The sequence below is a fragment of the Caretta caretta genome, chromosome 1 (assembly GCF_965140235.1).
Source record: "Caretta caretta isolate rCarCar2 chromosome 1, rCarCar1.hap1, whole genome shotgun sequence".
Lineage (NCBI taxonomy): Eukaryota > Metazoa > Chordata > Testudines > Cheloniidae > Caretta > Caretta caretta.
The window spans coordinates 208,553,784-208,566,081 of record NC_134206.1 but is presented as its reverse complement, the minus strand read 5'-3'; the positions used below and the strand labels follow the sequence as shown (position 1 = coordinate 208,566,081).

The following is a 12,298-nucleotide window of genomic DNA, read 5'->3' as shown; positions in this document are numbered from 1 at the left end:
CCCCCTCATCCCTTCCTGTGAGAGCTGGATAGAGCAGAACTAAGTAGCCATTTGCACAACAAACATTGAAATTGTGCATTGAAAAGCATCGAGACTGACAGTTGGGTTCTTTTGTAAGTTAGTTAAAACTACCTTGACATTTCAAGCATTGATCTGCTAGGGCAAGCCTAAAACAATTCCTGCATTAAATTTTATAACATTTTAAAACCAGGAAGTGAAAAGTTTAATGGATTTTAATATAATAAATGCCTTTAATCACATAAGATTCAAAGTGTTTCTAGAACCCCAGGTTGGTCTTCCTCTTACAGCAATAGGTGATGCTAGATTAGAATTGTCTATTCTAGTTTTACATTCATTTTCTTGATATTTCTTCCCAGCTAAGCCCCATGCAACAGGATGCTTTTCCTTTCTGAAAGGCAGCTTTAAAACCTAAAGGGATTCTAAAAGCAGTAGTGTAAGGGGTGGGAGTAGTTTAGTTTGCTCAGACTTTATTTGTAGTATGCACTAACTTCCTAGAAGTAGTTTTGATTTTGCAGAGAGGAAATAGACCATGAATAGGAAGAGCCCACAAATACTTTAAATCCACTTTATTCTCATTGACTTGAACAGTTTTGCACAACTTTCAGCAACATCCATTATGAAATGAGGAAGAGCAGGTGTTGGTTTGTTTTTTTACACATCCTTTCATTCCTTCCACATGTGTGGAGGAAAAATTTGTAGCAACACAGTGAAACATCAATTTCAACACTGAAAACAGACAAGACAAAACAAAAATATATATATATGCAACTTTGAACTGGTCACACCTTAGGGCCAGGTACAGCACAATAAATATTACAACTGCTTTATCTTAGACCTGTTGTAAAGTTTATAACATCCTCTATTAATTTAGAGAAATAGAACATCTGTCCTCTAGCATGGAATGCTACAGACACAGTACACTTGTGATAAGTGTGAACAATGAGGATTCTGGTAAGGGCTTGTATAACTACTCATTTATACATGACCATGCTTCATGGGCAGCATACACTGAAATTAAATGAACTGTAAACTGTCAGCTATTCATCACCAGAGCACTAGGTTGAATATCTTTAATTTGTTTATTTTGGGAGATCAAAGAGGTTAATATGTGAAGAGCCTTTTAAAGTTTCAGCTGGGCTCAATGCCAGAAGTGAGTTAGTATAACACAGGAAGCAGCAGAAGTTGGTCCATTGTCATTCAAAGCTGAAGGATAGCTCAAAGGCATTAGCTGGAATAAGTCTGGGATTAATGTTGTGTGGCCAAAAACAAACAAAAAAGCACATTTAATTCCTCCTGAAATACAAGATCAAAAAGGCTGCCCACTCCCTTATTAATTTCTCCCACTGTGAAGCAATATGGTGAGTTCTGGCTCTAGCAGGTTAATGAGAAAAGGCTCCTCTGTATTTAGTCCTCATCACATATTGGGTCTGCCATTAAACAAGTCCAAGAAGCAGTTGCTCTCTGACTACTTTGAGGACACCAAACACCTCCAGAGTGCAGTGCAAAAAAGAGTTACCAGCTTCTCTTGGCATCACAATGAACCTTTCAACAAGAAAGTTTAGCATTGAACATTCCCTCTAAAAAGGGCCTTGCATACCATAACTGGACAAACGAATCAAATTCAGGTATCTTAAGGGAAAGTTTTGGAAGCATGTGGTGACTCAACATTGCACTAGAAGGCAAATGTTATGGCATGCAGCCACTGAGGCAGGATGGGATTCCTGCTCCATACAAGTGGGATTGACACAGCTTGTCCTGTCCTGTAGTACAAAGTAGCTACACTGAAGCAACTGAGGGTCATGCTGTTTTCTGTTGGGAGAGGGATGCAAGAGGATAAAATTCTTGCTGCTGATAGTTGAGCAACTATGGCTTTGATTTTTAATTAAAGTGTAGTCCAACAGTCCTATTTAAATATTAGGTAGGAAAATAAATGCTACTTCTCAAATGCAAACTGACACATGGCTGCTTTCACATGTTTCTCCTCTTAGTTAAGACCTTGCAGAGTTCCACAACTACTGTGTTGTAATACACTTGCTTTAATACAGGCTCAGTTGGAGGTTTAGAAGGGGAACTGTACCAAAGAATACACTATATATTGGTAGTAGCAGTTCACTGGAAAAATTGAATAAATCCTATTTCAAAGCAAGGGAAATGCCCATTCTTTGCATGATAGTCACTGGCTAAAAGCTAGGCCCATATGCCCTTAACATCACCACCTCAATGTACCATATCACTGCACTAAGAGTCTCACCTCCTCTGCCACTACAACGTATTTGATTTACTTCCCCCAAGAAGCAAGAGCCTGGCTGTTAAGAGATCACATCTATTTGGGAGTGAAAGGTGGGGGGGGGGGGGTAGAGAATCCCCCACCTTACAAGTTTACAATTGCAGTACCTCACTTTCTCTCAGGCCCATTCACACTAACTCCACCTACCATTTCAAACACACTGTGAGGCCAAACAAACTAAGAGGAATGTTTTATAAAGACCTACTGTGTATGAACAAGGACATGTAGGACTGTTATAAACTCAGGTTCTCTCATTTCAGTCTTGCACAGTAGGGAAGCAGAGGGGCTGAGATGAGAAATTTAAACTGAAGGGGATAATTGGAATGGGGGCAAAGCCTAGTCTTCCAGACTACGGAATGCATTCTGCATGTCCTCAAAGAGCTGAGCATAGTCCGCCTTGATATTCGCCTCGCCGTCTTTCACTGGGTCCTGAAAACACATCAAGTGAAAAAGTTAGGCTTGAAAAACCTCTGCTCCCTCATACAGTCTGACAATGCTTTGCCACTGGCTTAACTCCTTCCTGACTTCTGAGTTTATATCTGCTCACTACACTCTGGAGAATGCAGATCATAGAATATCAGGGTTGGAAGGGACCTCAGGAGATCAGCTAGTCCAACCCCCTGCTCAAAGCAGGACCAGTCCCCAGTTTTTGCCCCAGATCCCTAAATGGCCGCCTCAAGGACTGAACTCACAACCCTGGGTTTAGCAGGCCAATGCTCAAACCACTGAGCTATCCCTCCCCCAAACGTTTATAGCCTCTTTAAATGACAGCTGGGTTTATGTCTCTCCTTCCTCTCCCACATACCACACAATAGCATAATGGAAAGTTTTCCCAGCCATTATCTAGGAAATTGGACCTATGGTTTGTAGAAACTTCTCAGATGAAAACCAAGTGTAAAAGGATTGAGGTAATGCTCACACTGGGAGTGATGCTATGTGATACAAGTGTTACAATGATTAAATACCATCTCCCCTCTAGCTACAGCCAAATGGCATATGGAACTGTGGCATGAAAAAAAGCAATTGAGCACATTAAGATTCATCTTCCTCATTGCACAAACAAAATCCTTTCCACTGAAATTGAGCTAGTACAAGTCTGCAAGAACATGTCAGGACATCTTCACTTTATACCAGAGAACTCTAAGGCCCCAGTTTCTCACTACAAATGGAGGGTGGCTGAACGTGCAGCTACACTCCCACTGAAGACAGGCTATAAGGCCTCTACTCCAGAGAAGCCATTTAATGAACAGGCTGGGACAACCTGATCCGCTGGATCTTCACCTCTCCTCTCCCTGCACACTCCATAGTGATATTACAGTGAGGGAGGCCACAGATGTATCTAGACAGATGGTTTATACTTTTCAATCTACTCCCTCAACATTTCTCCTTAAGGCTCATGTCAAACTGTGGGATGTGGGCCATGTAAATGCTAATAAAACAGTTTGTGCCTCTCTTGAGCCAGATTCCTGTTCACAAGGTACTTTTTTTATTTTCATGGGTGCTTCTTTTCCATTCCAGATTGGATGTGTGTTGTATGGACATTGCCCATCATTTATTGAAGGTTTACTTGAAAAAAAATGTGTTTTTAATAAGTCACGAACACATTTCTTGTCAGACACCTAAAATACAATACTATCTAATTTTTGGACCTAAGCCACTAGCAGTGCCCAAGGCCATTTGGTTGGGCGTGACCCTATTAACATAGCTGCTTTCTCTGTACTCATCCACCAAGGCAGTTCTCAGCTGAAAGAACCAGGGCCATGTATTTGATTGCAGCTTAGGCTGAGTCTCAAACAGAGAGGCATTTTATATTAACCAAAAAAAGTAGAGCAAGTGTCTCAGTTTGTGGAGCCACTTCTCCTCATGTAAGAAAAATGTTTACAGGCAACCCAGGATAACGGCTTTGTAGATGCATTGAAGGCTTCCATAGAACTTTGTGTCTCCTTAGCAAAGCAATGTCAATATCCCTAATTCCAATGCAGCGGGTGGCCGTACAGAGAAGCCAGGGAGCCAATGCCCTGCTGCCCACAGACATACCTTGAATTTCATGGAAACAAGTCTCTGGAGAATTTCAGACATATTTTCTCGGATGATGGACCAGGTGATCTTATTGTCACTCTGGGCTGTGGTCTCTACAGCTCGGCGCGCCATGTCGTAGAACGCAATCATGTTGGAAAGCATCCCCACGGTCTTATAAAAAGGGCAGAACCTGATGGAAACAAGACAGAATCTAGTATGAACAACTAATGACTTTCCCAGGCTGTAGCGCAGTTGAGAATATCTTTAATGAAGTGAGAGCTCTGGTGCCTTCATGAATAACATAACCCCCTCACTGAGGCTGGATTCCCTTGGTGGGTGGAAGTATAAGAGTGTTGGCCTATTTCATCCCATAAAGCTACATCACAAAACCCTTGATACACTCACTGCCAAGTGGCATAAACTACCTATTACAGGCCGCAAACTTTTTCAAAAGTATGACCCACTGGCAATGGATCTTTAACTTCAGCCATAAGCAGAGCTGAAATCTTAAAGTAGTGGCCTGGCATGATGGTGTGATCCTTGCATTACAATTCCAAGCTGTAGTGACACACTGTCACCACATATTGACATCATGGCAACACCACAGCATCAAGTCACATCATCTCCATTATTGTGGCTGACTCCATTTGGAGTGCATTTCTGAGTGTTTCCCTTCCCATCTGTTTGGAGGAATGATGGCAGCTCCAGTGCGTTTCCTAGCATGACCTGGCAGCTCCTATGGCACCAGCACTCCACTCCACACTGAGAGACCAGGCAAAGCAAGTGGTGGTCTTGACAGATACCACAGAAATACCACATTATTTATGCAGCGCATTGTTGTACTAGATAACGGGTGCACGTAGCAAACAGAATCCCTTCCCAAAACTTGGTCTAAAGGCACAAGCAGCTGCAACAGAGCAGCACAAGCAAGTTGCCATTGGAGGGGGAATGCGTCACAGCACAGATAGGTCTGGAGTTTGGGGAGAGGAGGAGGGAAGGCTGAAGAACTCCATGGAAGGCTATTCCAGACACAAGGGATAGCATGGAAACAGGGTATAAAGTAGATAAGAGGAGCCATTGAGAGGGAAGATTGAGTGGAGCACCAGGCTGAGTAGGGGCTGTAAGAGGAAGTTAGGAGTTGTAGATGGGCTAGAGCTGTGCAGTGATAGTGGAGAATAAGTGGCTTCAACCAGATTCTTGTGACACTCCTGAGTATCACTGGGGCCTATTGAAACAAAGATAGATTCTTATGGGGGGTGGGGGGGGGGGGGAGGGAAAGAATATCAGTTCAGACTAAATGATCCTCTTCTTCCTTTCCAGAGGGAGTTCGTTTATCCAGGCAACAGGCTGGTTCATAGCACTGGTTTATTAGCAGTGCTCATTTCAATGGACAGAATGCTGGGGAAACTATCAATATAGCCAAGACCCTACCACAGGGCCCAGAAGGGGTCTGCATACGGTGCCTCTCTGACAACATGGAGCCAATGGCCTAGATGGAACACCACAGGCTGCATTTTCCTAGGAGCAGCTCTCGGATCACCTTGAAAACAGGTCCTGGGTTGCCACATCAAACTGGATCCTATTCCCAAATAGGATTTCCATCTGAACATAATATACGGAAGAATGAATGGGGAGCACACAGCCTCTCGGCCCTCACCTGTCATAAGGGCTGTAGCCATTCTGCTGCAGGAAGTCATCTTTGATCAGTTTGGCAACCTCTAGGGTAATTTTATCTGTTTCCGCCAAGGAAGCCTAGAAGGCAAAGTCCAAATTTAGTTTGGTGCCAAGTTCTGTGTATGGGAGCGCTGGGTGTTGGCTTCCTAACTCTGCTAAGGCCCATAATGCCAGTTACTTGTTTACACCATCACCTTCATCTACAGGCATGTGGCTTACCTCCCCGCCTTTTCAGATCTTTGTATAAATACAAAGAAATTTTGTTGCATGTTTCCCATTCACAGATACAAAGCCAGTTACTCAGCCAGCCACCAGTAGATTACAAGCAGCATTAAACACAACTGTTAAGTTTCCACCCTATGTTGGGATTCCTGCAGGTGTTAAGCAATGAGTTAAGTGAGAGATTCCTTCAAGATGCTAATTGCTTGCCTGCCAGGGCCGGCTCTACTGGTTTTGCCGCCCCAAGCAGGATGTCTGAAGACGGATGCTGCCGCCGAGGCGCAGCGTGCAGAGTAAAGCTGTTGCCAAATTGCCCCCGCAGCAGCCTGAGAAAAGAGGCTGCCGCTGAATTGCCGCTACCGTGGAAAGAGGAGACGCCGCCCTGAAGGCACATGGGCTGCCGCCCCCTTCACAGGGCCGCCCCAAGCACCTGCTTGGAATGCTGGTGCCTGGAGCCAGCCCTGTCGACAATGCTTGCTAAGAGGCAGCTGTAGCGGTGACGTAAGCCTGCAGGAGATCGGGGAGCCAGAACTTCTGCTTTCCCTTCCCGGTTCCAGCATGTCCACACGAGGAAAACCAGACTCCAAAAATGCATCTGAGGGTATTTCAGTAAAATGATGATATTTCTGACCATCAAAAAGAAAAAGAAAACTGCCGCTAATCCCTGAAACCAGTAGTTGCTTTTCCCCAGTGTGCCATTCCCTAATGAAGCAAATGAAGTCAGCGATAAGAAAATTCTTAATAGCATGTTGTGCAGAGCCATCTATTCCCCTTCTCCTGAGCTCCTTGCACTATCAGTCCATTCATCTTTGCCTCAATTTTATCCTCTCAAAAGGGGGTGACTGAGGCTTGAATGTTTGGGAAGTGCTTTCAGAGAGCCATGTGAGAGGCACCACAGAAAGTTTCAATATAAAAGAATTAAAATAGCACCCAAAGAGCATGTTTATGCACTAAAAAAAAAAAAAAAAAAAAAGAAGAGAAATGCCAAAGTTGAAGACAAACACATGACCTAAATTACCCCTTGTGCAGGTACACTACAGCAGTCTCACTCCACGACCATGGGCTATTTTCACAGGACCTCAGCCTTATCAATATGCAGGCTAGATGGTGCTCAGTGAACGAAGCAGGGGTATGACACTTCTTTCCAAAATAACCTGTTATAACCACAGCAGAGAGCAAGGCTGCACCCATAACATGTTAAACTGCTTCCATTTTAACAACAAACAATTTTAATCTTATCTGGTCCTGAGTGCTGTCATGCCTCACCCAGGAAGCACAACCTGAACTGTGATCTTGTAACTGAAGACTACAGTCATGCATGCCCAAAATGGGGCAGGAGTTAAGATTGCATGGGCTACCTTAATGCTGGCATCTCCTGACTTCAGCATTTCACTCTGCAACCTCAGTGTTCTTTTTTTGGTGTTTCAGAAGGTCCTATTTTACCCCCAGAACAACCAGAAGAATCCAAACCACATTCACGGTTCTTCTAGGTCATTTGGCTAGAGAGCAGAAGAGCAGCCAAAGCTAAATTGTGCGTGCGCACTATTTCACATGTCCCACTGAATAACGTAGGGTTACAGAGAAACCCTCATTCAATAAATCTCTTACTTCCAGGTCTGCCAGCCCATCCAATTTTAAACAAATAAAAATGGACATGTGTAAATCTGATACACACAATGGAAGCATTACAGTTTTACCAGAGCGCAGTTCCAGCTTTAAAGCTAGGTGAGTCACAAATTGGGGAACTGGATGCGGGAAGAAGAGAAGTCTTGAACCTTGGAGAGCTGCTGATATGGATGCAAGGGACCAGGAGCGAGGACAGCTTCAGTCAGAAGGAGGCCACCCAGCAGAGGTCCATGCTCCGTTTTAAAAAGGTGTCTGGCACAGACAAGAATTGGGTTTGTGCCTTTTTGCTCTTTGTGGCGTGTAGATAAGCCCTGAACAGGTGAGTTGTTTAGATTTTTTTTAGGGCTTTTTTCCTGCTCTTTTCACATCAGAAATTCAAACTGTGGTCATCATATTGCCTGGAGAGTGAAGAATTGGTAGGTTGACAGAGAAGCCACAGAAGTGAAATCTGATTGAGAGGAAAAGCAGTTTCTTCTTCCAATCCCCCGCACTGCTTAAAGTGGTTTGCTTTTGCCAACATTTAACTCCAACACATGAAAAATCCTAGGGAGAAGAGATTTATTAGAGGCTAGGATTTCTGTAAGGTGAATGAGGCATACAGATATAAGCACCTTCAGTCAAGCATAAATGCATCCACACTACAGGGGTTGTACTTCTTTGTCTAGAAACCAATATAGCTAAAGCGGTACAAAAACCTGTGTGTAGACTCAGGCTTAAGGTCAAATCAAGCAAAACAAATCTGAAACCGGTCTAAAATGTGTGTTCCAGAGTAGCAGCTGTGTTAGTCTGTATTCGCAAAAAGAAAAGGAGTACTTGTGGCACCTTAGAGACTAACCAATTTATTTGAGCATAAGCTTTCGTGAGCTACAGCTCACTTCATCAGATGCATTCCGTTTTAGACCTTCATACATCACAAAGTAGAAAAAGGCACCCCCCAACATTTTCCTCTTTTCTAGGACAGAGAAGCAGAGCTTAGAGCTCTGGTGGACAGGCACCTTCTGGTGCAAGTGGCCCCTCCTGTGGCTGCTGGAGGACTTCTTCCTGCCCATTACTTTCTTCCCCCAGTTTCTTCTAATGAAAGTTAGTTAAATACATGTAAGCTAGCTTGGCTCATGTGTACTACGCACATGCGAGCTACAGTCTTTATAGCATCTATATCAGTTGAAACAAAGTCAGTTTTCACTGAGACCCTCAAGACACCTTTCCTCAAGAGCAGTTTTTCTGGTTAGGTTTATGCATTCTACCCCAGAATGCTGAGGTGTACTGAGAAACTGAAAGAAGCCTGTAGAATGAGAGGTCACAGCTAATAGGTCTCTAACACTAGGCATGACGACTACTCAGCCACTTCATAGAGAACAGACATCACTCATCTCTAATTCTTTGTATCATCATGCCACTGTTGTATGTTAAACTCTAACAGGACAAAATTTAAATGCAACCCACTCTTCAGGCCTATACTTTGAGCACAGAATTAAGCGCGTCAGTGCAGTGCTTTGAAAATAGCCCTTGTCGGGGTGCTGCAGGAGAAGGGACCTCAGGATACTGTACTGCTGCATGGCTGTGAACTGGAATTTCACCAGATGACAGGGGCACTCAAAGAAGTGACAGTGAAACTTTTCAACACGTTTATTAAATTAGAGACTGAGCTTGCGGGTCTAGTTCAGAGATAGGGGAAACAAATATCAGGTCAGGATCACTGCATCCAGAGCATTTTCATTAAACAAGAAGTGCACTGCAGTTGGCTGCAGAGTTGTTTTGCAAGTGTACTCACAGGTTACTGGCGTGGCGATTTCTCGACTACTCTGAGGGCTGCTTTTTGGTTCCAGCACCAGAGCAGTAGAAAAGACTGAATTAAGTACAGCTAGTGGCAGGCAAGTCTATTGTTTTTGAGAAACACTTCTGTCTGAAGCATCTGGCAACAGCCACTGTCAGAAGACAGGATACTGTGCTAGATAGACCATTGGTCTGACCCAGTATGGCCATTCTTATGTTCTTAAACTCTTATTACCTTCCCTCCAGCTCTCAGTGCCTGCAAACCAATATCCACCCATCTCCCCATGGATAGTGTCTATAGTCTATGCCAGGAGCTGTGCAGTGGAGGCAGACCAGTTCTTTGGAAAGTCTTGCTAAGACAAGATACTCTTCCCCACTCAGAGTGATCATTGCTCACCTTCCCCACAAGCTGCACAATCTCTGCCAGGTCCTCCTCTTCCTGCAGAATCTCCTTGGCCTTGGTCCTCAGGGGGACAAATTCTGTGAAGTGCTTGTCATAATACTCATCCAGGGCCCGTGTGTACTTGCTGTAGCTGATCAGCCAGTTGACAGATGGGAAGTGCTTGCGCTGAGCCAGCTTCTTATCCAAGCCCCAAAACACCTGCCAAATCCAAAACAGATTCATGAGTTTCCTTCCCAGCAGAAGCCAAGTTATTAACTGAAGACGGCCAAACTCCCACACATTTCTGTATAATGAGTACAGCAAAGACCATCCAGACACAGGCTTGAAAGAGAAATCTTTCCTTCCCACACTAACTGGACCATAACTGGGGGCCTTTAGACACTAAGAGATCCTCCCCCACTAGATCAACTCAATGCATGCTAGACATTCATTTCATGATGGTGGATCCCAGCTCCAAAACTCTGTCTTGAATACTATCCTAGTGTCACGCTGGAGGGACTGCCTTGCACAGAACAGATTCCAGCACTGGTACCTGCAAAACTAAGTGGGGCCCTACTAAACACCAATACCTAAAATCAACCTCTCTTCCCAAAACACAACTGTGCTGTAGGTTCACCCCCCCTAGAAAACTGTCCAAGTCTCAATGCTCCTTCATTTAGGGATGGAGAGAGAGGGGGCTGCATCCTAGTACAAGGCTGCCATCCTTGCATTTGCCCTTTAAGAGGGACATGAATACTCCTGGGGAATCAGCCAACAGGACGATCCTGTGTGTGTCGGGAGTAGGCAGGACACGACACAGGGATGGGGCAGCTTCCCTTCCTCCCCATTTCCCCATGAATCCTGGCTGCACCAGGCCTGAGGGAACATCTTTCATAGGGGCAGGCCTCGATGCTGCCAGAACATTTCAAACCACCCTTACAAAACCCCCTTTCTGCAAATGAAGCCATTCACACCAGGGCCATTAGGCACAATGGCTGTCACTGTACATTCATGCACTTCTGGTGCAGTTCATTCATTTCAAACCCAAGTGGAGTAACTAGGAGAATACAGCTTCAACACAGACTGCAACAAGGTGGCACGTACCTGAACAATGCCCAGAGTGGCAGATGTGACAGGATCCGAGAAGTCACCGCCAGGGGGAGATACACTTAGCAGGAAGAGAGAAAGGAAAGTGGTGATCAGCAGCACTCGTGCAGGGCTAAGCTGAAGCTCCAAACCCAGCACCACAACTCAATACCAGTAGCAGCCAGATTTGCCACCCTCCACGTCTTTCAACAAAATGCCACACTCCTTTGAAACCAAAGTCAGAGGATGCAGAAAGAGGAAGGATCTTGACTGGTTTTACTCTTGGTGAACAGTCAAATTTTCCTAATCCAGCATTAGCAGCATCAGGCCTTCCCAATTCTTGGTACAAAATAGAATTCATCTATCAAGAGTCAAGGTTTCAAAGCAGACAGCAGGGAACCACGGCCAATGGGAGCTGCAGGGGCGGTGCCTGCAGGCGGAGGCAGCGTGCAGAGCTGCCTGGCCACGCCTCCGCCTAGCAGCTGAGCAAGGGGGATGTCGCCGAGGAGCTCCCCAGGTAAGCACCGCCTAGAGCCTGCCTCACCCCAAGCCTCTCCCGCACCCAAACCCAAACTCTGCTGCTGGGGGGCGTGGTGAAGAGGAAAGAGGTGCCGAGCTAGGTAGGGAGCCTGCTGGCCTTGCCAACTCCTCCCCCCCACCCTCCAGCAACAGCAGGGGTCCCAGGCGCGCCGCCGCTTGCCTCCACCCCACTGGGCCAACCTCCAAGTTTTATTCACTGGTATTTTTAGTTAAAAGGTTATGGACAGGTCATGGACCATGAATTTTTGTTTACTGCCTGTGACCTGTCCATGACTTTTACTAAACATACCCGTGACTAAAATGTAGCCTTATGGATGACTGATGAACATTTTAATTTCTGTAAGACCTCCCAGAGAAATGGATGGGCACTAGAAACCAGTAGAACCATCTACCATTTTCAGATAAGCAAATGAAGTTGATTTTAAATTTAAAGGTTTCCAGCTCCTCAGACAGGTATACAGATGTTTAAATTATTAGGAGATTGAGCACAAGGAGAAGAAATCAGAGACATTCCTGCAAGTCTAGGGAAAGTTACCTTCCTAATGCCACACTGAAACAGCTGTCAGCCCATCTCCCTTCCACCAGTAAACTATCTACAACTATTACCTCACTCTACAGTAACTGCTGTCAAAGGTCTCCAGCATTTCTTCCTGTCCAAGTCTCAGCACCTA

At 44.9% G+C, this 12,298-nt stretch overlaps 1 protein-coding gene across 2 annotated transcripts in view; it reads right to left on the bottom strand.

Moving 5' to 3' along the window:
• Positions 1-572: 572 nt before the first annotated feature.
• ATP6V1A (ATPase H+ transporting V1 subunit A) overlaps positions 573-12,298 on the bottom strand; it is a 36,236-nt gene continuing 24,510 nt past the window's right edge. For both annotated transcript variants that reach the window (XM_048819546.2, XM_048819553.2), the window contains exons 11-15: positions 11,106-11,169; positions 10,017-10,220; positions 5,985-6,079; positions 4,346-4,517; positions 573-2,737 (exon numbers count right to left, since the gene is read on the bottom strand). In XM_048819546.2, the coding sequence (XP_048675503.1) occupies positions 2,645-2,737; positions 4,346-4,517; positions 5,985-6,079; positions 10,017-10,220; positions 11,106-11,169 (628 nt within the window). In that variant the 3' untranslated portion in view covers positions 573-2,644. The remainder of the gene's footprint in view (positions 2,738-4,345; positions 4,518-5,984; positions 6,080-10,016; positions 10,221-11,105; positions 11,170-12,298) is intronic.